Source organism: Leptopilina heterotoma, unplaced genomic scaffold (genome assembly GCF_015476425.1).
Source record: "Leptopilina heterotoma isolate Lh14 unplaced genomic scaffold, ASM1547642v1 Lhet_66, whole genome shotgun sequence".
In the NCBI taxonomy this organism is placed as follows: Eukaryota; Metazoa; Arthropoda; class Insecta; order Hymenoptera; family Figitidae; genus Leptopilina; species Leptopilina heterotoma.
In genome coordinates, this window is record NW_025111153.1 from 220,652 (window position 1) to 244,647 (window position 23,996).

At 28.1% G+C, this 23,996-nt stretch overlaps 4 protein-coding genes across 4 annotated transcripts; 1 reads left to right on the forward strand and 3 right to left on the reverse strand.

Moving 5' to 3' along the window:
- Positions 1-1,942: 1,942 nt before the first annotated feature.
- LOC122510076 lies at positions 1,943-3,045 on the reverse strand. Its single transcript, XM_043624485.1, has 2 exons — positions 2,837-3,045; positions 1,943-2,416 (listed from the first exon to the last, which is right to left on the reverse strand). The coding sequence occupies exons 1-2, from the start codon at positions 2,924-2,926 to the stop codon at positions 1,982-1,984; spliced, it is 525 nt and encodes a 174-aa protein (XP_043480420.1). The 5' UTR covers positions 2,927-3,045; the 3' UTR covers positions 1,943-1,981.
- Positions 3,046-8,210: 5,165 nt separating this feature from the next.
- Positions 8,211-9,421, reverse strand: LOC122510075. The gene is made up of 2 exons (XM_043624484.1): positions 9,267-9,421; positions 8,211-8,717 (listed from the first exon to the last, which is right to left on the reverse strand). The coding sequence occupies exons 1-2, from the start codon at positions 9,336-9,338 to the stop codon at positions 8,304-8,306; spliced, it is 486 nt and encodes a 161-aa protein (XP_043480419.1). The 5' UTR covers positions 9,339-9,421; the 3' UTR covers positions 8,211-8,303.
- Positions 9,422-9,654: 233 nt separating this feature from the next.
- On the reverse strand, positions 9,655-11,196 carry LOC122510081. The gene is made up of 2 exons (XM_043624489.1): positions 10,681-11,196; positions 9,655-10,086 (listed from the first exon to the last, which is right to left on the reverse strand). Exons 1-2 carry the CDS (start codon positions 10,750-10,752, stop codon positions 9,655-9,657), a joined length of 504 nt encoding a protein of 167 aa, XP_043480424.1. The 5' UTR covers positions 10,753-11,196.
- A 7,399-nt stretch (positions 11,197-18,595) lies between these two features.
- LOC122510085 lies at positions 18,596-19,683 on the forward strand. Its single transcript, XM_043624495.1, has 2 exons — positions 18,596-18,677; positions 18,774-19,683. The coding sequence occupies exons 1-2, from the start codon at positions 18,596-18,598 to the stop codon at positions 19,625-19,627; spliced, it is 936 nt and encodes a 311-aa protein (XP_043480430.1). The 3' UTR covers positions 19,628-19,683.
- The last annotated feature ends 4,313 nt before the right edge of the window (positions 19,684-23,996 follow it).

The following is a 23,996-nucleotide window of genomic DNA, read 5'->3' on the forward strand; positions in this document are numbered from 1 at the left end:
TAATATTTTAATTTGTAAAATTCCAAATAACTTCTAAAGTAGTGTATACGGGTGATTCTCCAAAAAACCTCATTTTGCATGTAATCAAGATTTTCTAAATAATTATAATCATTTGGGAAAATACCAAGTCATATTTCCCTATTTTATCACTTTTTCTAAATGTTCTGCAAGAAAAAGTTGTAAAATTTTATTGTTTAATACATTTTTAAAATATTTTACCACCTCAAAATCGATTTTCTAACCTGTCATCTAAGTGCTTTTCATTTTTTCAATAGGTAAAACAATTATTTAAAACATGAAAATTGGTACTTTATTAATTTTTTCTAAAAGTTATGATATTTAAGAATAATTTTCAAAAATATAAATAAAATATGTCGTGTAGTTTTTTTAAATATAGAAAATGAAATTTGTCATGTAGTACCGCGTCATTCCTCTCACTCGTTGAATATTATCCAATATTTTTGCTTTGGGTAGAGATATTGCTTAATTATTCTGATCAATATTTAAATTAACATCTCTAATATTAATTTCTTAAGTTACTTTTTAAAAAATGTCATTATTTTGCGTTAAAAAAATTTAAATTGAGACATAAGCAGAGATTCACAACCTAAAGCGTCATTCCTCTCACCCCTAATAAAAACAATATTAATATATATAAATTGATCGCAAATTTTTTTCACATAAAGTTATCCTTTATAAACATGATAGGGCATTCTAAGCTGGAGGAAAATTATTTGTCAATTAAATAAAATTAAAAAATGTTGAAATCGTCATTCCTCTCACCCGTCATTCCTCTCACTTTTTTGAATAAAAATTAAAAATTGATATGATTGTCGGTTGTTTACAAACTGCCAGTGAAAAGTGAACCTAAAATGTATGAAAAATAATTTTTGACAATTGTTTAAAGAGATTTTTGATAACTGTAAGTATTTCAAAATCTATAAAATTTATAGATAATATTAATAAATTATAATTTTTAAATAATTTTTTGTAAATAGAAAAATATATATAATAAAAAACGCCGGCGCCAAATTTTAACCTCTTAATTTTTTTGTAAATTTTAATTTAAAATATATACTTTAAAAGCTAAACGTTAGCATGATCATGCTATAGAGGTGGTAGATTTTTGAAAGCTCAATATAATTGACTGCATTAATCCATAAATAATAATTTTTTTTCTTTTCTGTTTGTAACTCACAAAAAGGAGTATTTCGGGAGAATCACCCATACAAACATTTTGCAGACTAAAATATTTGTCTCATCAGTCGGAAAATAATATTGCCACACTTAATTAATCGAGGAGCTTCTATACCAGCAACAGATTTAGGATCTCTACATTTTATAAGTGTGCTAAGGAATACATTTTGTTTATCATAATTTCCGAACTTCCAAAATTTTGAATGTAATTTTTCTTGTAATGAAGTTGACATTTTCGTGAAACATTTCTGACTGCAACAATCTTCAACTGGTATGAATATTTTTTTTAACGACAAGTTTCTCTGAAGTCGAGACGTATTCAATACCCTGTTATAAAAGTATTTTAATAGTTAGATTAAACAGATTTATAATTTTGAATCAAATACGAATTAAATTTTGTTAAGACTTAAATTATATATAAAGAAAATTAATAATAATATTATAGTTTTCAATATAAATTAAAATTTTTAAGAATTTTAAATTTTAAACCTGTTGAAATTCATTTTCAACTTCAAATAAAAAAAAACACACTCAAGATCTGTAATAACTTACCTCTGCTCTAGTTCATTTTTTTTTTACTTTTCTTATAATTACATATCTGAACAGTGGACAAAGAAACAATATTTTAAAACAAAGTATTGCATGATAAGCTCTGCAATATTAAACTGCAATATTCAAGCTAGTTTCAAAGAATAAATCAAAGGAAAATGATTTTGAGAGGGGAAAAAATATGTTATGATCACAGTTTTTTTTCTCGTTTTATAATGTAACTCATAATTATTATTTATTGAAAAATGTGTTTACATTTTCCTGAGTATATTCTACGACTACCTCTAGGACACTCGTTAGTAACTTTGTGTACATTAAGACGACTGTCGAATAAGAATGCCGGTTTGCACTCCAGTTCAAAACTTATTTCATTGACATCTAGTAAATTTGAATTGTCTTTACAGGGTGGTCCATTTTGTCCGAGCTTATTGCAACTTCCTTGATAATAAACAAGTCCATCTTCATTACATGGATTTTTAACACATTTTGCTGATATCTCATCGGTTGGAAGGACAAAATGGTGGTCCGAAGGACAAGGACCTCTTTTGTAAGCCTCATGACAAGAATCGCTATCTCGATGATACAAAAATTTCTTTTGACAATCACAGATCATTTCCTTTGAATCTTCAGACTCCGGAAGCTGAACCATATTCTTCGGACAATCATTTTGCTAAAATAATTAATTTTTAATATATTTCTTTTCTTTTATACTCTAAAACAAAGTAAACGTTCTTTCTAAAATATTACATTAACACTAAAGATTTATGTGTACTTAATAGTTAAATTTTAATATTAATTTTCACTGTTTATATATTTATATTAAAAAAACTGAAACAAAGAATGTTAATTGCATAATATTGAACTATGAGAAATTTGTAGTTTTAAAAAATCCAAGCTTTAGCACATATATATAATAAATTTTTTATTATAAACCATCAAATATTTTAATGGTATTTATTAAAAACGTATAAAAAATTTCTTGCTCGAAAAAAGTTTCTTTAAACGTGTTTCGAAGAATACGTAATAGAAAAATTATTTATCTACAAATGACACGCTTTAATAAAATTAAAGAAGTATCAAAGCGTCTTACACTTTGTTGACTTGGATTACCAATTTTTTCGTCACTGGAAACTAAGGAAAGAATTACGAAAATAAAATTGATTTGGATAAGAAATTTCATTTTTGTCGAAAATTAATAAAATAATGCTTTATATAGTTTAGAATAAGAAAAAATTATATAACTAATTTTATTTCATTGCAGAATATAACGAAACTAAAAAGAATATGAGAGACTAGATGTTCGCACAACGATTTATATTTATTGGTGCGTCAAGCAAGGAAGAAACATACTCTTTTAAATTCAAGGAAAACAAGTTTAACTACTAACATATTATCCGAACTGTGAAATCGTAAATTACTGAATTTTCTCGAGAATTAATCTAAACATACCTTTCAATTAAAAAACCTAATAATTACGTCTCTTCTATCATTAAGAAAATACAATATTTATGAAATTGAAAAAGGTTTCAGTATTTTTGTTTTTAAACTATTTTATTCATGTAACTAGCTGTCGTACCCGTCTTCGACGGGTTTTAGTTTCTACCAATACATTTAAGTTTCTACCAATCTGGAAAATCAGGAAATAGCTAGGGAATTTAATTTGACCGGAAAAAAATAATAATTAGTTACCATTATAGCTATTTTAGTAGGAAAATATTACTATTTGAATCAGTGATTGACTTTTTGTTATCAAATTAGTTATTTTAACCAATTCAAATGCAGAGAACAATATTTATCAATTTGTAGTACTTTAATTAATGTATTAAAAAAATTAAATTTTCCATACAGTTTTTGGAGTTATAGTAGAGTCTAATTGGAACTAATTGTATCGCAAGTAGACCCTACGTTACGACTGCTAAAACCTAACATAAGACCTAAATTTTAGGCTAAAAGTAGGGCTTAAATTTTGACTCGGGTCTGTTTTCATAAATATTATACATCAATAAAAATTGAAGTAAAAAGCAATTTTTTAAAAGCGAATTAATATAATGAAACTTTTTCTTAATTTGATAGGAAAATTCCCGGTTCGGCATATTCCCAGCTTTTTACAGTTTTTCCCGTTTGGTAGATACCCAGTTAAATGTATTAGTATAAACAGAAAACTGTACGACAGCAAGTAATACAATCTATATTTATATGAACTTAAGAAACAGTATTTTCATAAAATAAGTAAATTTTTATAGCCATTTGTAGATTTATTTATGGATAAAATCAAGTAAATTTAAATTTGACAAAAAAGAGATAAACCGTGAAAAGTTTGGACAAAGCAGGGAATTTTGTTAAACAAAAATAGACACCGTGTTAACTTTTGTCTTTACATTGCTCAAAACATCTCTTAAAGTTAAATCTAGAGTTAAAATGAAAAAACGTTTTAACATGTAAGTTTTTGCCTAGTGGCATAATATGCTTGTATTGTATCACAGGTGACTTACAATTCTTGACATCCTGCGAAATCATTTTAATCATAAAAAATTTCCATTTTCAATATTTCTGAACTTCTTGAAAATATTAGATTGATTTGATAAATAATTTTGAATTGCACTATTTTGACATCAAAATATTAATCAGAGACTCCAAAAATACTACTGAATTATACTTCATATAGTAATTAGTATCGATTTTTTGATATATTGAAAATTTTTTTATATTTCTTGTAGGATAGTATTTTTTGCAAAATTATGATAAAATCTGACTAAATAACATATAATATTCATTTTTAGAAAGTTTAAAAGCTATCCATTAAAAATTGTGAAATTTGGAAATTTTCCATTTTTCAAGTTTTTGAAAATATTTTTATATTTACATCTTAGTTGTAGAATAGTATTTTTTGAAAAATTATGCTAAAATGTGACCAAATAACATGTAATACTCAAATATAGAAAGTTTAAAAGCAATCCATAAAAAAATGTAAAATTTTGAAATTTTCGATTTTTTGAAAACATTTTTATACTTACATATTAGTTATAGGACTTTATTTTTTGCAAAGTTATGCTATAATGTGACTAAATAACATATAATACTCAAGTATATAAACTTCAAAAGCAATCCATGAAAAATAAAAAATTTTGAAATTTTCGATTTTTTGAATTTTTTGAAAAAATTGAATATCTCCCGTTCTAATTAATATTTTTTAAATCTGTAAATTTATAAACCTTCCTTGGGTCAATACCTAATAACCTACCAAGTTGGACTTAAATCGATTCACATGTTTTTGTGTGATTGGGGTACAAAGTTTTTGTGACAGACAAACATACATATACATACATACATACATACATACATACATACATACATACATACATAAAATTTTTTAAGAACATTTTTGGAATCTCTGATGTCCATAATAACTAATCATGTTAACATTTTGAAGTTTTAAGCAATGTACAGACAGACATCTGATTTTATTAATAAGGATTTTAATTATTTTTGTAAATATATAATTAAATAGGCCAAATACTCATTATTGTTTACAATATTAAATATACCCCAGTGGGCAAAGGGACGTCTAAAAGACGTCTTAAAGACGTCCCTTTTTGTCCGCGGACGATTCGGGGACAATGATGGCAATGTCTCTGAGTCATCAAAAAGACAACTAAAAAACGTCTAAAAGACGTTCTATGTCTGGTCCAAAAGACGTCTAAAAGACATAAGAAAGGACGTCTAAAGTACGTCTTTAAAACGTCTTTTGGACGTCCTTTTTACATTCCTTTAGATCTTAAATAAACATTTCTTTTATAATATTTTCTAAGTTGAAATTCAGTAACATTGTATTAAATTTATTTTAAGTTTAATTTTATTTTTTCTAAAATGTGGAGAAATAATGAAAAAATTCCTACGAAGCTGGGATCAAACTCGGATACCTTGGGCTTAAAACACTGCACCTTAAGCACCTCAGCCGTTCAAGACAGATATGAAACTCTACAAAGTTAACGATCTCACTTGTCAATGAAATGAATTTAACTTAGAAAAATTCCAATGAATTTCACATTCATAAATTTCTAAGTCCAAGTTGAACTTAGAAAATAATATTTTCTATTTATGAAAATTTTTCTATTTTCAAATGTTGAATGAAAAAGACGTCTTTTAGACACTTTAAAGACATCTAATGGCCAAGACATAGAACATGAATAGGACGTCTTTAAGACGTCTTAAAGACGTCTTTTTGTACAAGTCCAAAAGACGTCCGTAAAAAGACATCCTTAGGACGTCTTTTGAACAAGTGTGCCCACTGGGACAATACTTTAATTTTTTTTAGTTATTTTTTTTATCAAATGATTATAATATATTTTTTAATTGATTTTAATTCTACCAATTACCGATAAATTTTGCAAGTATTGTTTTAATATATGTGTACGGAACCCGCCATTGCAGTGCGAGTACAACTCGCACTTGTCCAATTTTTTAAGAATTCGTCCGCCATATTGCATCCGCCATTTTTAATTTTTGAACACTGATATCACATTCGTGATTAGTTACCCCGAAAACTTGTGAGTAACCATTTTGAAACAAAATAATGTAGGTTTTAGAAATGCATCCGCCATATTAGTTCCGACATTTTGAATTTTCAAAATTTCAAATGCGTAATCAGTAACCCCAAAAACCCATATGGGTGATTCTCCTGAGAGGGACCCTTTTTTGGTTGAATTTCCAAAAAATCAAATTATTCTTTTTTTGTTACTTTTCTTTCATAAATAAGTTTAGAAAATGTTTAAAGATAAAAATATAAGTTGCGCAAAATTAATTTTCAGAAATAAGACCTCCAGGAACATTTTACTATCATGTGTTCTAGAGGTTAAGTATAATTAATTATAACTTTTAAATTAATTATTTTGTAAAAAAAACTCGGTAGGAATATTTTTTTTAAATAATAAATTGTTATGTTTTAATTTATTGCACTTTTTGCTTGTATATTTTATTTTTATTAAATTAATAATTTAATTTGAGGGTTAAATATTTCAAAACAATGATTAAAAAATTAAAAACAAAAGAAAACGCCTATCAAATATAAAAAAGGCTTCGGAGATGAATTGATAATAATTTAATGAAAAAATTCTCATTTTTTCTAATTTTAAAAATATTACAATTTTTTAAACAATATTTTTAGTTTTAATCATCAAATATTTTCACATCGATTACATATTATGTTTAAAACGTTAAAAAATATGATGTTATTATATAGAAAATGAGGCTTCGGAGATGAATTTAATTTTTACTCTCATTGATAATACTATTTTAATTAATAATTTAAATAACTTTTTTTACCTTATTTTAAACAAATGTAAGTAAAAAATAATCCTTATATTCTGAACTTTAATTTGATATATATCATAAATATGTTGAAATTGTTTAAATACGTTAAAATATAATTATAAAATATACATTCTGTTTAACCAAAATTCGATGACAAAATTAAATATGTTTTTTAAATAGGAAGAAATTTAAATATAAGCAATAGAAGATTATATAAAGATAGATAAATCTTCGTAGATTATAAATAAATTTTTCAAAAAATTTAAACTTGATAAAATATTAATGAAAAATTAATTTAAATAATGAACCTCATGTTGGAGACACGTGAAGTGGTCCCTTTCAGGAGAATCACCCATATATAGAAAATTTTTTTGAAATCCAAAAAATTTTTTTTTCTGAATTTTAATCACTTTCTTTGAAATTGTAGTCGCAGTAAAGGGGTTAAAAGAATTTTTGTGTTTATTTATTTTTATTGAATTTGAAAGCATAGAAAATGTCGTATATTTTTGACGTAAAGTACGGAAACTTCTTACCGTGCAACTAACCGAGTATATACTCAATTTCACATGTTATTAATTTTTTATTTTTTAAATAATTAACAGAAAATGAAAGAAAATTTTAATAACAATATGTTTTTTAGAAATTCTAATTAACATTTCAAAAAAATTTGTCATTTTATAACAATTTTGGACTAATTTATAATGGTAAGCAGTTTACTCACCTGCGATTAACCGCGTTACAAAATTTGATGCGACTGACGAAGGGTTAAAATAAAATTATTACAGAGAAAAAAATTTGTTGTTTAAAGTCAATTTTTATCCCACATGCACAAAAACGGCGCTTTCTGATACCAGCCGACAGGGAGGAAAGTCATTCATTTCTTCGACCGTATGAAAATGGCGGCCGTGTTCTCCCAAGGGCAAGAAAATTAGCTGTTCACATGCATTTTTCTTGCCCAAGGGAGAAATCGGCCGCCATTTTCATACAAATCGAACAAGTGTTTTTACAAAAAAATCGTGGTTTAAAAATTAGTATGTTTTTGAGCCGTACCGATAATTTCCGACGATACTGTATAAAAAATTTACATATATTTATAAATGACTAAACTCGAAATCTGGAAACTTGTGAAAGGATAAATAATATGAACAACTTTATAATTTAAAAAATAATTATTCTTTACATAAACATTAAATAAACTTGGAAATTATACTTTAATAAATTAAATTGTTTATGGGCCACATCAAAAATCATTCCAGAACCTTTTTACAAAGTCCTATAGACGTTCTGCGATTTCCTTTTTCACAAGCTTTTGGAGGAGCCGTTATAATGGTATACGATTTTGGTACACCACAATAGAGCTCATAATTATCATTAACAAGTAATTGAGTGAAATCATCTGGACAATGTGGGCCATACGCAAAAAGTTGTACACACTTTCCATTAAAGGGGACAACGGCATATTTATGACAAGGATTTTCTTTACATTTTGCATTTAACTTTCCTTTGGGAAACACTAAATAATGATTATCTGCACATGGACCTTGGAAGAAGGCTTCATGACAAGAATTCGTTTCGGTATGGTAAATGAATGGTTTAATGCAATCGCAAACCCATGTGTTTGGTTCCAATCCTGGAAATGGTTGCATTCTGTGTGGACAGGTCTGAAAATTAAAATAAATCAATTTTGAGTGAGATGTTCGATGGTCTCTTAAATTTCTATAATAGAAACGTTTATGCTCACCTTAATGCAATGTTACATCATAAAACATTAATTAAAATCATGTTATGATAATATTTTATTTAAATGGATGGTTTCAAAGATGAAATGCACTAGTAAATTGTTAATATAATCATTTTAGAAAATTTCAATACAATCATACTTTTTTTACATGTAGTATCAAAAATAAATTTCTTTAAATATCAGAAGATTCTTCCTCTTAATAAGAAATTACTTTCTTCTGAGTATAGATTATAACCAGCAATATTTTTTGTTTTTTCAATAATAATTAGTTTTTATAAAAATAGAAAAAGATGTATTTTTATAGTTCTTACCTAAAATGTTTTATAATTTCTAAAATATTTAGTTTCTTTCAAAATTAAATATGAAAATATTATTCTATAGAAAATTGAAAACTGTTTTTTAGAAAAGACAGATGGGTAATAAATGAACTGCTGAAAAGAATTATATATTAAAAACATTAAAATCTTACCAAAATGTCAACTTCATGACAAAATGATTGAAAGAAAATTAAAGTCATAAGAAAAATTTGTAGAATCCACATTTTTCCTTGATTTGGCGGAAAAACTACAATTTTAAAAAAGGATAATTAATGTTCAAGGGTCCTTGAAAGTCTGAGAGACACTGAAATCATCAGCTCATTAATTTCAGTTTTATAGACGATAAATAACAAAAAACAAATTATTCTTTAATTCAAGGTGAACGAGTATAAAAAAATTTCTTAACATTTATGAAAAAAAAATTGTTAACTAAAAAAATTTGAAAAGCTTAACAATGAAAACCTAAAACTTTCTAAAAACAGTTTTAATAAAGTATTTTAACATTTTCATCACATAAAAAAGTATTTTTTATTAACATCGTTACAAAATCTTTTTGCATATTCCTAAAGAAATTCGTCGACTTCCAGTCGGGCAAGTTTTTCCAGGTGCATTTATGATTCCAAAAAATATAGGATATGAGCAAGTCAATTTGAAATCGAGAGTAACTAATAGAATAGTGTTATCTTCTTTATCACAAGGTGGTCCAGATAATCCGAGGGAGTAACATCCTCCCTTAAATGGCACAAGACCATCATGAATGCAAGGATTTCTTTCACATTTTCCGCTATTCTCTTTTTCCGAAAACAACAAATATTGTCCGGTTGGACATGGTCCTTGTCGGTATGGTTCGTGACAAGAATCAGTTGCAGGAAAATATAAATATTTTATAATACAATCACACATCCATGATGTGTAATTTTCAATCAATGGATAGAAAATCATATTTTCATTTTGGCATGTCGTCGAGTTTGTCTGAAAAATTAAAAAAATGTTATTTAAATAATAAAATTTAAAAATTTCATTGAAGTTAAAGCATTATAAACATAGTTTTTAATTAAAGTACTTTATATTAAATTGAAAAATTAGTGAAACAATTTAATATAATATATTGGAATTTAATATATTATAATTTTGTTTAAAACATCAGAAGATAAATTTAAAATTTATTTAAAAGAAATAATTGCAACTTTGAATAAATGTTTAATTTTCAATTTAAGAAAATCTATTAATTTTTCTTTATTTTTTTAAATGTAATTGCTTTTGATTTTAAAAAAATGACGAATCCACCATAAAATCAAATAATTCTATTCGTATTTCACAGAAAATTAATGACACAACAATGATGCCTTTATTAATCATACTTCATCATTAGTAAAAGAATGTCATATTATTGGAACTTAATATAATAAAATTGTTTTAGAACACCAGAAAATAAATTAAAAATTTATTTAAAAGAAATAATTGCAACTTTGAATAAATGTTTAATTTTCAATTTTAAAAAATCTATAAATTTTTCTTTATTTTTTTTAAAGTAATTGCTTTTGATTTAAAAATTGACAAACTCACCACAAAATCAAATAATTCCATTCGTATTTGACAGAAAATTAATGACACAACAAAGATGTGTAATTGCCACATAACTATTAATCAGAAAGAAATTTTCCTAGAAGTAATATCTGTTGATATATTAATAATAATTAGTTGACAAGTGAATAGTAAGTATTAAAACTCGATTGAATAATCAAAAGAAACTGAAAGCATTTTACTAAATATCATCTCTCTAGAGCCTCTAGAAATAGAAAGGTTAAAACAAGTTTTTACAATTCGAAGAACGACTGGTATCAAACTTTTTTTTATAAATTCTTTTCCATTTAAGATGTTTTTTATATTTAGAATAAATCTTCTAAAACTTGTTTCGTTTATATATAATTTTATGTACACTCAGATGCATTAATGCTGTCCCTACTGAAAAAAACGACTGTAAATACGAGCGTAAATATGACTGTGAATACGACCCTAAATACGGGCCTCAGTAGGGTAGTGTAATTGAAACAGTAAATACAGCCGTATTTATGCCCGTATTTAGGGTCGTATTTACGGTCATATATGAATACCATTTTTTTAAAAAAAATATAAATATACCCCCACAGCACCGAAACTTTCCTAAAATTTTATTAAATATTTACTTGCAATATTCGGCATATTTAACTAAAAAGTTTAGTGAAAATTGTTCTTTACTTAACTTTCAATAAACATTGCAATTACATATTCCGAACATTGCAAGTAAATATATTTAATAAATTTTTAGGAAAGTTTCGGTGCTGTGGGGGTATATATATATATATAATGAAACATCATTAATTATTATAATTATTATTAATTTAATATATTAAATATAATATTGCAACTAAAATAAATATTATTTAAGGTTAGTATTGAAATACGATTTATTCTTATAATAAATACAACATAACAAACAAATATATAAATATCACTTTATTTATAATCACAAACACACATATATACACATAGTACAATTATTTTTTAAAAATTGTCATTTTTATTATTTTTATTATGTGAGAAAAAACACTTGTACGCACAATATAATTGTTTATAATTTCACATTTATAGGATGCAAAATAAAATCCACAAATGACGCGAATCACATATAAGCACTGTTGTAAAAAAGGTTGGGTCTATAGGGATGGGTAGTTACACGTAACTTGAAATATTAATAATAAATGTAGTAATAATAATAATAATAATATTAATAATAATAATAATAATAATAATAATAATAATTAGAGATGTGCAAAAAGCTCGAAAAGTCGAGCCGAGCCGAGCCGAAATTTTTTCGGGCCGAGCCGAGCCGAGCCCGAGCCGGCTCGATGTATCGAGTACTCGAAATTTTCGAGTACTCGAGTGACTTCGAGTACTCGAAAAATTCGAGTACTCGGGTAAATTCGAGTACTCGATTAAATTCGAGCACTCGAGTGAATTCGAGTACTCGAATTTTTCGAGTACTCGAATGGATTCGAGCTTTTGACTTACTAAAAAAACTATTAATAAGTAAAAAATTTCGAATTTTTTTGAATTACTGAATCAATATTTCTATTTGCTAAATATAATAAATGCGAAAATTCTATGAATTTTCTCTAGAACTCGAATTTACTCAGAGCTCGAAAAAATTCGAGTACTCGAATTCCCTCGAGTGCTCGAAAAATTCGAGTACTCGAATTAACTCGAGTACTCGAAACTATTCGAGCTTTTTACACAGCTCGGCTCGGCTCGAACTCGGCTCGAGCTCGAACTGATTAGGCTCGGCTCGGCTCGGCCCGAAAAATGAAAAGCTCGAAAAAGCTCGCTCGAGCCTCGAGCCTCGAGCTTTTTGCACAACTCTAATAATAATAATAATAATAATAGTATATTTATGAACTAGATGTAATTAAGAAGTTTAATCACTATTTTAAAAACAAACAAATTTAGTATATTTTGTTTGTTGTTGTGATAGCAAAGATCGATAGAAATATTACCCAGCTGAAAAAATCGTCTGGATTTTCCCATGGACTTTTTAGGTAGAAATACATATGGAGATTTGAAACTATCCACATGAAATCCGCATGGACTGCCATGTGGATTTCCGCATGGATTTTTTTATATTCTTAATAAACTCAAAATATGAACGAAAACCTCTCTAAAAATGCAGAAAGTAGTGAGTGAGACCCCTTTGGGGTCTCAAATTCGAATTTGATGTTTATTTTTAAAAATATTTAAAAATAGAAAAAATAGAAAATTTCCATGTGGATTTCCATGTGGATTTCCATGTGAATTATTTCAAATCTCAAAAAGACGGACTTTTTCAGTTGGGTATAGGTTAAGTCCACAATAGATAAATATAAAAAAATAAAAATAAATCAAATAATATAAATTCGCACAAAACTAATACCTCCTCATCTGATTAGATTGTAATAAAAATCTAGTTGTTTGAAAATAAATCGAAAAGTTTAGGGTTTAGGGAAAATTACCGAAAAATGTCAAAATCGCCTTCCGTTCACACACCTCATTGTAAAGGTGTTTCTGCAATAGCTTGAAAATACATTTATTTCTTCCGATTCAAAGTAACTTCAAAGCAAATTATATCTAGTTCATAAATATACTATTATTATTTCTGTCAGTATTATTATTATTATTTTTATTATTATTATTACATTTATTATTAATATTTCAAGTTATACGTTTAACTACCTATCCCTATAGACCCAACCTTTTTTTACAACAGTGCTTACATGTGATTCGCGTCATTTGTCGATTTTATTTTGCATCCAATAAATGTGAAATTATAAACAATTAAATTGTGCGTACAAGTGTTTTTTTCTCACATAATAAAAATAATAAAAATGACAATTTTTAAAAAATAATTGTACTTTGTGTATATATGTGTGTTTGTGATTAAAATAAAGTGATATTTATATATTTGTTTGTTTTGTATTTATTATAAGAATAAATCGTATTTCAATACTTACCTTAAATAATATTTATTTTAGTTGAAATATTATATTTTTAGATATTAAATTAATAATAATTATAATAATTAATGATGTTTCAATATATATATATATATATCAACGTGAATAAACTGGTAATTATATATAATCATTCATAAATTTTTATTTGTATAATAGCTGTAAAACTTTTAGTTTTGAGGTTATGTCTACAATTACATAATCTTTACCTTTAAACTTACATTTATTTAACTATTTAAAATATTTACTATTGTTTTGAAAAAATACAAGATTCATCAAACCAACGGTGCTGTTAGCTATTAGTTTAATGTTTCCATTTTTCTGTTTTTTCTGGATTTCAATTAAGAACGTACTTATTGAAAACTAAAATTTTTGAACAAATCTAAAATGGATGAGGGCAATAGACATGTTAAAGCAAAACGTTATAAGTTAGCGTTAGATAAAGATTTTCAGCAAGAACAGATTTGTGACAAAACTTTTAATAGGTGGAAAAATGCATTTAAAACAAAAGTTGAAGGCATGTATGAAAGTTTAATTATTTTGAATGTAGAAAATCTGATGTCAAATTTATGAAATTATTAGTATCAAAATTTGTTGAAGTTTTTATATACTTTAAAATTTTTAAATAATATAAATTGAAAATTTAATTCTAATAATTTTCTCAGTTATGTATAATAATAATTATTTCTTTAAAAATAACTTAAATTAAAATGACTTTAAATATTCTTCTACATTCTGAGTAAACATTTGAGATTTTATAACGACCCCAAATATGTTTTCAATATTTTATAATAATTTGTTTAACGAGTCAATATTTATTGACTCGCAGGCAAGCAGCAGCGAGCTGTGGCAGTATACCTTTAGAAATGATTAGTTTTCCAAAATCGTAGTAAAAGTCATTTTAAAAACAGTAAAAGTATATAATATGTAGTTTTAACAATGTAATTATATAAATTATCGCGCTACCCAGCAATTAATCATGAGGCTCTTTTTTCATTTAGGAATACCCTGTAAAAAAAAGTATTGGGAGGTACGGGATTCCGTATTGCAAGTGCCAACCTGCCAATGCGGTACCTATTCGCGAATTACCGCATTGGGTGTCCTGGTGAATACGGAAATCAAGGGGTCCCAATGCGGTGCCAGTTTTAAGCTTTAAAAAAACGAAAATACGTGACAGGAGGAAATAATTAGTGTCAGTGGAGAAATATGCGAGTTAAAGGAATAAGAAAATAATAATAGTGAGTGTGAAAATGAAACTTTAAGAAAAAAGGTAAGTTGAACTGTCAAATATGGGCCCAATGCGGCATAGGCTGATGTCAATGAGCCACAGCAAAAGAAACTTTGACTGGTTTGAATGGCGTGAAATAGGTAAACAAACATTTTCTAACACATTTGTCTCCGTACACAGACACTTTTCACTAAATCTGCCAACGTACAATTGGTAAGCATCTTCTAAATTACAATAATCGAAAATATTGTTTAGATTCATGCAGAAACGTGGTTATAAAATAAAAAATTGGAAAGTAATGTAATGCAAATCATATGTCAGCTGGGCCACTGTGTTCGCTCGATTCGCTCTGCTTGCTTCTGCCCTCTACTGGCGACTTGCACTATGTACCGATTGTGTACCGCATTGAAAGCGGGGTGCTACTCTCTGTACCAAAAACATAAGTTCGAATGCTCATTATGCCGAATTTACAATTTAGAAATGACCAGATACGCGAATCCTCAATAACCTAAATTGTATATTGAATGAAATTCAAAAGTAGGGAATAATCATTTGATATATTCTGCATATGGAGAATATTATTTTAAACTAATTCTTTTTTTCCACAATTTGAAATTATTGCAATTTTTATTTTTGGAATTTCCACTTTACCTACATTTTAATAGATCGAAACGTAAAATATCAGAATTGACATTTAATTGAAATATGATGGAGAATAAATATATATTCACTGAATAAAAAGATTAAATAATTATTAAATGTTTGAATTTAATAAAAACATATTGTTCAAAAGTTACAGTGCGAATTGTACAGAATATATATTAATAAGAAATATAATTTGGCAGAATGTCGATTCGATCGATTTTATATTTGCAAGAAATTCAATTTGACAGAATATCAATTTATAAGAAACACGTTTTCGTAGAACTTTAACTTGTCAGAATTGTAATTTTGTAGAATATTAATATTGGCAAATCTAATTTTGGTAGAAATCTGCTTTATCAGAATGATCACATGTTCGAATCCTCAAAAGTTAGAATTCCATTTTTACCGAAAATGGATTCCACATAAATATTTGGCGCAAATTTTAAAATCGACCAATCAGAAATCAGAATTTTAAAATTTGCGCCAAATATTTATGTGGAATCCATTTTCGGTAAAAATGGAATTCTAACTTTTGAGGATTCGAACATGTGATCATTCTGATAAAGCAGATTTCTACCAAAATTAGATTTGCCAATATTAATATTCTACAAAATTACAATTCTGACAAGTTAAAGTTCTACGAAAACGTGTTTCTTATAAATTGATATTCTGTCAAATTGAATTTCTTGCAAATATAAAATCGATCGAATCGACATTCTGCCAAATTATATTTCTTATTAATATATATTCTGTACAATTCGCACTGTAACTTTTGAACAATATGTTTTTATTAAATTCAAACATTTAATAATTATTTAATCTTTTTATTCAGTGAATATATATTTATTCTCCATCATATTTCAATTAAATGTCAATTCTGATATTTTACGTTTCGATCTATTAAAATGTAGGTAAAGTGGAAATTCCAAAAATAAAAATTGCAATAATTTCAAATTGTGGAAAAAAAGAATTAGTTTAAAATAATATTCTCCATATGCAGAATATATCAAATGATTATTCCCTACTTTTGAATTTCATTCAATATACAATTTAGGTTATTGAGGATTCGCGTATCTGGTCATTTCTAAATTGTAAATTCGGCATAATGAGCATTCGAACTTATGTTTTTGGTACAGAGGGTAGCACCCCCTTGAAAGCAGCCTACGCCGCATTGGACTCATATTTGACAGTTCAACTTACCTTTTTTTCTTAAAGTTTCATTTTTACACTCACTATTATTATTTTCTCATTCCTTTAACTTGCATATTTCTGCACTGACACTAATTATTTCCTCCTGTCACGTATTTTCGATTTTTTTAAAGCTTAAAACTTGCACCGCATTGGGACCCCTTGATTTCCGTATTCACCACGACACCCAATGCGGTATTTCGCGAATACCGCATTGGCAGGTTGGCACTTGCAATACGGAATCCCGTACCTCCCAATACTTTTTTTTTACAGGGTTGGTAAGCATCTTCTAAATTACAATAATCGAAAATATTGTTTAGATTCATGCAGAAACGTGGTTATAAAATAAAAAATTGGAAAGTAATGTAATGCAACCCAGTAAGAAACGAAAAATTGAAAAGTATTAAAAAAATTCTATTCTTTTGAATGCCATTTCTGTCCAATACTTTTCTATCCAGTGAGAGCAATATAAATAGTAACCATATCAATCCTCTTGAATACCCAGTAAGAAAGCAAAGATTAAGAAGCATTAAAAAAATTCTATCCTTTTGAATACCATTTCTGCCCTATGCTTCTGAATTCCGCGACAGTAGTATAATAATATAATACTAATATTGTTGACATATAGAATGTTCAATTACTTTCAAATAACTGCACTCATGAATTTATTTGCTATTTTAAAAAGGAATAATTATTAAATTATCAGTTAAGAGAGTTAAAAGTGTTTAAAGGTCTCTGAAATTTTTAGGTTATGATTTATTGTCTAACAGAATAACGGCCCTGACTCGTTTAAATGACGTTAAATTGGTAAACAATCAATTTTTCAGCAAGTTTTTCTTTGAACACAAACACTTTTTACAAAATCTGCCACTGTATGTATCTTATAAATTACAAAAATCCAGAAGATTGCTTGAATGCATGCAGAAACGCGGTTCCAATGAAAAATTGAAAAGTGATATAATGACAGGCTGTAATAATTTCGGATGGGATTGGAAAGCATTCAGAAAAAAATTTTGTCTTTGTTAAAAATTACAAAAAGAATTAAATAGCATTCATTTTTAGACGAAACGTGGTCCTATCATGGTATAGAAAAGTATTGGACAGAAATGGCATTCAAAAGTATTGGATAATTTCTACTACACCATACAGAGTTTGAATTATTTCAATCCTTTTCAATTTTTCGTTTCTTACTGGGAAATCATATGTCAGCTGGGCCACTGTGTTCGCTCTGCTTGCTTCTGCCCTCTACTGGCGACTTGCACTATGTACCGATTGTGTACCGCATTGAAAGCAGCCTACGCCACATTGGACTCATATTTGACAGTTCAACTTACCTTTTTTTCTTAAAGTTTCATTTTTACACTCACTATTATTATTTTCTCATTCCTTTAACTCGCATATTTCTGCACTGACACTAATTATTTCCTCCTGTCACGTATTTTCGTTTTTTTAAAGCTTAAAACTTGCACCGCATTGGGACCCCTTGATTTCCGTATTCACCAGGACACCCAATGCTGTAATTCGCGAATACCGCATTGGCAGGTTGGCACTTGCAAAACGGAATCCCGTACCTCCCAATACTTTTTTTTACAGGGTAAGTACGGTCGGAGGTAGTCATGAAGATAGAGGGTTTATTGAAAAATTTGAAGCTGACAAGAACAATTCGGATGACTCGATGTGAAGCGAAAGCTACTTTCCCGAGGACAAAAATTGGAACATTGACGAAGATTTTTTTAACTTTTCTGACGATGATATTGATTATCCTGAAAGAAATTCGCAACATGCAGAACAACAACTTCCTAACCAGGAATCTTCAGAGTTTAAAACTAATTTTATTGAAGACGGTGACAAAATTATGTTTGAGAAATCAGGAATAACTATAAGAGACGTGGTCGAAATGGTTGTAGCGTATAACCTAAGGTTTGGCGATTCACAAGAGGCTCGACAAATGTTGATAGAAATGATAAAAATTTTTGCAGGTCCAGAATTTTCAAATTTTAACATTTCCAACTATTCACTTTCTAAAATATTTTACCGACAACCTGAAAAAATTATTTATGATTTCTACTGTCAAGAATGTACTGACAAAGTTTTGTACAAGTCATCAAAAAAGGGCATAAAAGGAAAAAAAGTATTATGTGAAACTTGTAAAATGGAACACACATTAACACTAAGCAATTCTAACTATTTCGTTGGGATCGATTTAGAATATCAGCTGCAAATGCTACTAGAAAATAAAGAGACTGCAAAATATTTTGTTCCAAAAGACACAGATTATCATGAAAGCAAAGGTAATGAGAAAGTTATACGCGATATCGATGACAGCATTTTGCATAAAACTGCCACTGGAAAGTATGCGGCAACAATAACTTATATTATAAGTACAGATGGTGCACCATTATTTCATATTTCTAAAGGAGGATTTTGGCCCCTTCAAATAATTATAAACAATTTACCCGCTCATCTAAGATTTAAATTTGTATTACTAGTAGGTTTAATGATTGTAAAAAATGAACCTAAACCAAATTTAATGAATCTTTTCATTCAATCATTTATAGAACAAGCTAATAATTTACATTCAAAAGGGATGAAAGTCAAAATTGCACATCTCAACACTGAAATTGAAATACATTTCACACTATCTGGTGTTGTCGCAGACTCTGTCGCACGCGCTGTTCTCCAATTCAGGTTTCAGTTTAATGGATATTTTGGTTGTAGTTATTGTTACCAACGAGGGTTATTTATTTTTAAAATAGGGATCAGATATCCTTTCGTATCAGAAGAACCAGAACTGAGAACTCATGCTTCTCACATGAAAGATATCGCTTGTGTCAAAGAACACGGCTCTTTTTTTCAAGGAGTTAAGGGCGAATCAGCTTTCGTTGATTTCGCAAATATTGACATGGTATTGACTATATTCTGTTTGTAAATAGTATGTTTGTTCTGTTGAAAACCGAAATATCCTATGATGAATTGTACGAGTGCGAGCAGAACTTGATGATTTTTGTTGCTCAATACGAAAATTTGTACAGTGTTGACAGTATGACGTTCAACGTTCATGTTTTATTGCATTTCATTGAATCCATTAAAAAATCCGGTCCTCCATGGGCAACATCTGCGTTCCCGTTTGAACACAATATTTATTTCTTAAAACAGACTATCAATGGCCCGAAAAGTGTTGAGCAACAAATGTCTGTAAAGTCATTAAATCTTTTAAAATATCGTCTTCGACCGCAAAACAACGATATTTCCGAGAAAGCAAGCGATTATTGTAAGACTATTTTTTCTTCCAAAATTAACACTAAAAGTGCTGTGAAAGTAAATAATGTAACATTTTATGTTCCAAATCCGACGAATATTTTTGAGTCTGTAACTGAAAAGGAATTTGAAAGATGGTTCTTTAATAACTGCATTTTCAGCAGCACAAGTTACACTCGATCAAAAAAATTTAATGATACAGTTGTAGAACTAAATAATGGAGATTTCGCTTAAATTACTGGTATTTTTTTTATTGCCAGATGGAACATGTTCCATTCATGTTCACAAATTAATCGTTGAACCATTCTTTGTTGGTAGCAAACAAGTGTTGCATATGTGGATCATAAAAAAGAACGTTCAAATTGCGCCAGTATCCACTTCTAATTTAAGATCAAAAGCGATTGTGATTAACTTAGAAGATCGACAATTAGTTGCGAAAATTTGCAATACCATTGAAAAAAAATTTTTTGACCTTGAAAAATTAAATTAAAAAATAAAATTTCATTTTTTTATCAAATGGACAGTTTTTATTTAAAAAAAAAAAATTTTATCATAAAGGTGAGGTCTTTTCCTAAAAAAATGTATAGGTCAAAACGTGGGACAAGAACTTTTAACTGGTCAAAATAAACATTTACTTCTGCAGTGCACCGACCCGCAGTGGAATTTTTTTTACAATTTACTATTAAAAAATGTCTACACCTTACAATTTTTAACCGATTTGAGTGTTCTTTGTCTTAAATTAAAGGGGAATAAATTCTTAAGACATCCTTCAAGGACAATTTTGAGGATTTTAATTATTTATAATTTTTTTAATCAAAGTTAACAAATTAATACACTTTTTTAAAAAAGGACGTTTATTTTCTTATTCCGTTGCTGCACATGATCTAAATCAATTCAAATTCATCCAATATGACCACCAGATAATTACTAAAGCATAAAATAATTTATTTCAATTGTTATAACAATATACAGCCCAACAACGCGCAGGGGCGGTGGATTGCAGAAGTAAATGTTTATTTTGACCAGTTAAAAGTTCTTGTCCCACGTTTTGACCTATACATTTTTTTTAGGAAAAAATTTCTCAATTGTTCCTCATTTTGGCATTAAAAAGAATTAAATTTTCAAAACCTTACACTTGATTGACAAGGAACTAAAAGGGATTAGATAGATCACAAATTTATTCCACTTCAAGGGATTAAAAAGTATTCACTCTATTATTGTAAACTTTGGGGATTGAAAAGGATTCGTTTTACAGGCGTTTCTGTCTTAACAGAAGTATTGAAATCTTGCGGACAAAAAAGGAATTCAGAAGTATTAAAAATTTTTGACTTCATAATAATGATGAAATAATTTTTAATACCTTTCTATTCAAGCCTTTTTACCGGGTCACTTTATTATTATTTATTTTTTCTTTTGACACTTAAAACCGATAGTTTGGTGTTTTCAGGGAGATACCGGAAAATTGACTTAGAGCGATAATCTAAACGCAGCCCCTTTTATACCGTAAGGACAACACTTAACCCTTAGGGAATGGTCAAATTATCGTCTTACCGTTACGGGGCATGTCTGTCCCATCGATTCCTCATCGCCTTACAATATTTTTCCTCCAAACCATTCAATCGTTATACAGTTAAAATGAAACATTATTAATTAAGCCTAATCATAATATTAATAACAATAGTAATAGTAATAATAATATACTAATAGTGCCAGTAATAATAATAATAATGATAATAGTAACAGAACCGAGAAAAAAGAAACCATACTCATATTGGTTAATAATAATAATAATAATAAAATAATACTAATAATAAAAGTAATAGTTACCGTAATGATAATAACGATGGTAATAGTTATACTAATGATTAATAGCGATGATAATAATATTAGTTAATCATAAAATAATAATAATAGAGACGATAATATTGCTAATAATAAAAAAAAATGCGAGAAAAGTAATTAATAACGGAAATTCAAATTAAAACCAAAAAGAATTCTTATTCTAAAAAATTGTGCTATTGAACATAAATATTTCTAACAGCAGTAAAACCACAATTATCCTACACGGAAAAGTTTTTAGGTTAGCAGCTGTATCAGTTGTGGTTGCCGCTGCGCGCCTTTAACTAAAGTAAAGAGGCATCCCCAGTTTGATAAAGCAGCACACCATGCTGGTGGTGCTGCTCGCCCGGTGCGGTCAGCACAGCTCTCTTAAGAGAGAAAGCGGAGCACCCAAATTGTGAGAAGTATTTTTTTCTAATCGTGGAATGGCAGCTCACCCAAAAAGGACGAAGACAGGGCTATAGGGAAATTCAATGAACCGGTTATCTGTCTCTCTGGTCTTTATGCGGCAATATGGTGCTAAGGTTAATTGTGACGTATCACCGCATAATAGGACGTTGTACCTGGCGCCAATTTGGGAGAAACCCAGTCTGCGAGTCGACATCGTACAACAATTTTTTGTTTTGAAAATATCATTATTTTTGTTTTTTCAACATTAACATTTAGTTTATTTGTTTCACAATAAAGAGATAAAGCTTTTAACTTTCGCGAACATTCCAAAGGGGAATCCGCCAGAAGAACTAGGTCGCCTGCGTAGACTAGTAAAAATATTTCGGTTATTTTATTAATTATTATACCCCTACAGCCCTCCTTGATTAAAAACTCTTCTAAGTCCTTGATAAATAAAATAAACAATATAGGGCTCAGGTCTTCTCCCTGTAAAACGCCTCTTGTCACTTTTACCGCATCAGTCATACCTTCATTAGATTTAATGTATACATTTGATTTACTTTGGAAATCTCTCAAAATGTTCACAAACTTGATTTCCAATGACTTAATTTTTGCCACAATAATCGGTGATCTACGTAGGGAAAAGCGCTCTTAAAATCTACAAAAATCGCATACTGAACCGAATTACCTTTCAACATGTGTATTTGCAAGAGAGACATGAATGTAAACAAATTATCTATGCAGCCTCTTCCCTGCCGAAAGCCGGATTGGAACTCAGGTATCAAATTATTGTCATTGGCCCATAAGGTCATTCTTTTACATAAAATTTGTGTAAATATGTTTGCTATCACATTAACCAGGATAATAGGTCCATAATTATAAGGATCTGGGAGGTCACCTTTCTTATGGAGCATAAACATTTGTAAATGACTCCATTCATTAAGGACTCTCTCTAACTCCATAATTCTATTTAAAAGTGCTCCAAAAAATTCTATCCAATCCGGAGGAAGACTTATAAAATATTCCCCTTATACCGTCCGGCCCTGAAGCTTTATCTTCCTTGCATTCTATTAAACTATCTATAATTTCCTTTATCGATATATTTGAATCCAATATTGGACCCGAATGATACGGCGGGGAAATTAAAGTATATATACAGGTTAATTATATAGCCTTTTAAATTATATTTAAATAAATGTATAAGAAGAAGAAACATATCAACGTTATTTCTGATTTTAAAATATTAAGTATCAATTAAGTTTTGAACTTAGAGATTAGGGCATATCAAAAATGCTACTTCTAGTCTTTAAATGTAATTTTACACCATTTTTTTGTAACAAAAGTATTATTTTTATAAATTAATATTCATCAAGGATATTTACTTAACATTTTTGTCGAAATTTAATAATTTATTGTCAATCTTTTTGTGAAATATAACGTAAAGACAAGCAAAGAAATCTTTGTTTCCGTCAATATTGTATAATAGTATTTTTAAAATACGGTGACACACTAAAGTATCTTATATTTCATACAATGCATTTGTCAATATTTTATTCCGTCTTTAATCAGACGAATAAAATTTAATGAAGTTAATCTTTTAAATGTCATCACATTATATCAGCAGTACTTATCTCAGTTTTTTTATGCTTACATTAATAATGCTCTTCTTAAAAAATATACTGACATTTTTTACTTTATTTTTTTAAAACCAAAGCAATATGATAATTAAATCTAGCTCCTTTTTTGGCAAACAGATCCGGCAAAACAACACAAATCAGAATGTTTGTGGAATAAATAAATAATTACACTTA

What these genes read in the sequence shown, in the direction of transcription:
- LOC122510076 (XM_043624485.1), bottom strand. Translation starts at nt 2,926, where the DNA reads ATGAAATTTCTTATCCAAATCAATTTTATTTTCGTAATTCTTTCCTTA. An exon ending in GTAATCCAAGTCAACAAAGT is followed by an intron (nt 2,417 to 2,836) that starts GTAAGACGCTTT and finishes TAATTATTTTAG; the next exon opens with CAAAATGATTGTCCGAAGAA.
- LOC122510075 (XM_043624484.1), bottom strand. Translation starts at nt 9,338, where the DNA reads ATGTGGATTCTACAAATTTTTCTTATGACTTTAATTTTCTTTCAATCA. An exon ending in GTCATGAAGTTGACATTTTG is followed by an intron (nt 8,718 to 9,266) that starts GTAAGATTTTAA and finishes TTTAATTTTCAG; the next exon opens with ACCTGTCCACACAGAATGCA.
- LOC122510081 (XM_043624489.1), bottom strand. Translation starts at nt 10,752, where the DNA reads ATGTGGCAATTACACATCTTTGTTGTGTCATTAATTTTCTGTCAAATA. An exon ending in TGGAATTATTTGATTTTGTG is followed by an intron (nt 10,087 to 10,680) that starts GTGAGTTTGTCA and finishes TTAATTTTTCAG; the next exon opens with ACAAACTCGACGACATGCCA.
- LOC122510085 (XM_043624495.1), top strand. Translation starts at nt 18,596, where the DNA reads ATGGTTGTAGCGTATAACCTAAGGTTTGGCGATTCACAAGAGGCTCGA. An exon ending in AATGATAAAAATTTTTGCAG is followed by an intron (nt 18,678 to 18,773) that starts GTCCAGAATTTT and finishes TCTACTGTCAAG; the next exon opens with AATGTACTGACAAAGTTTTG.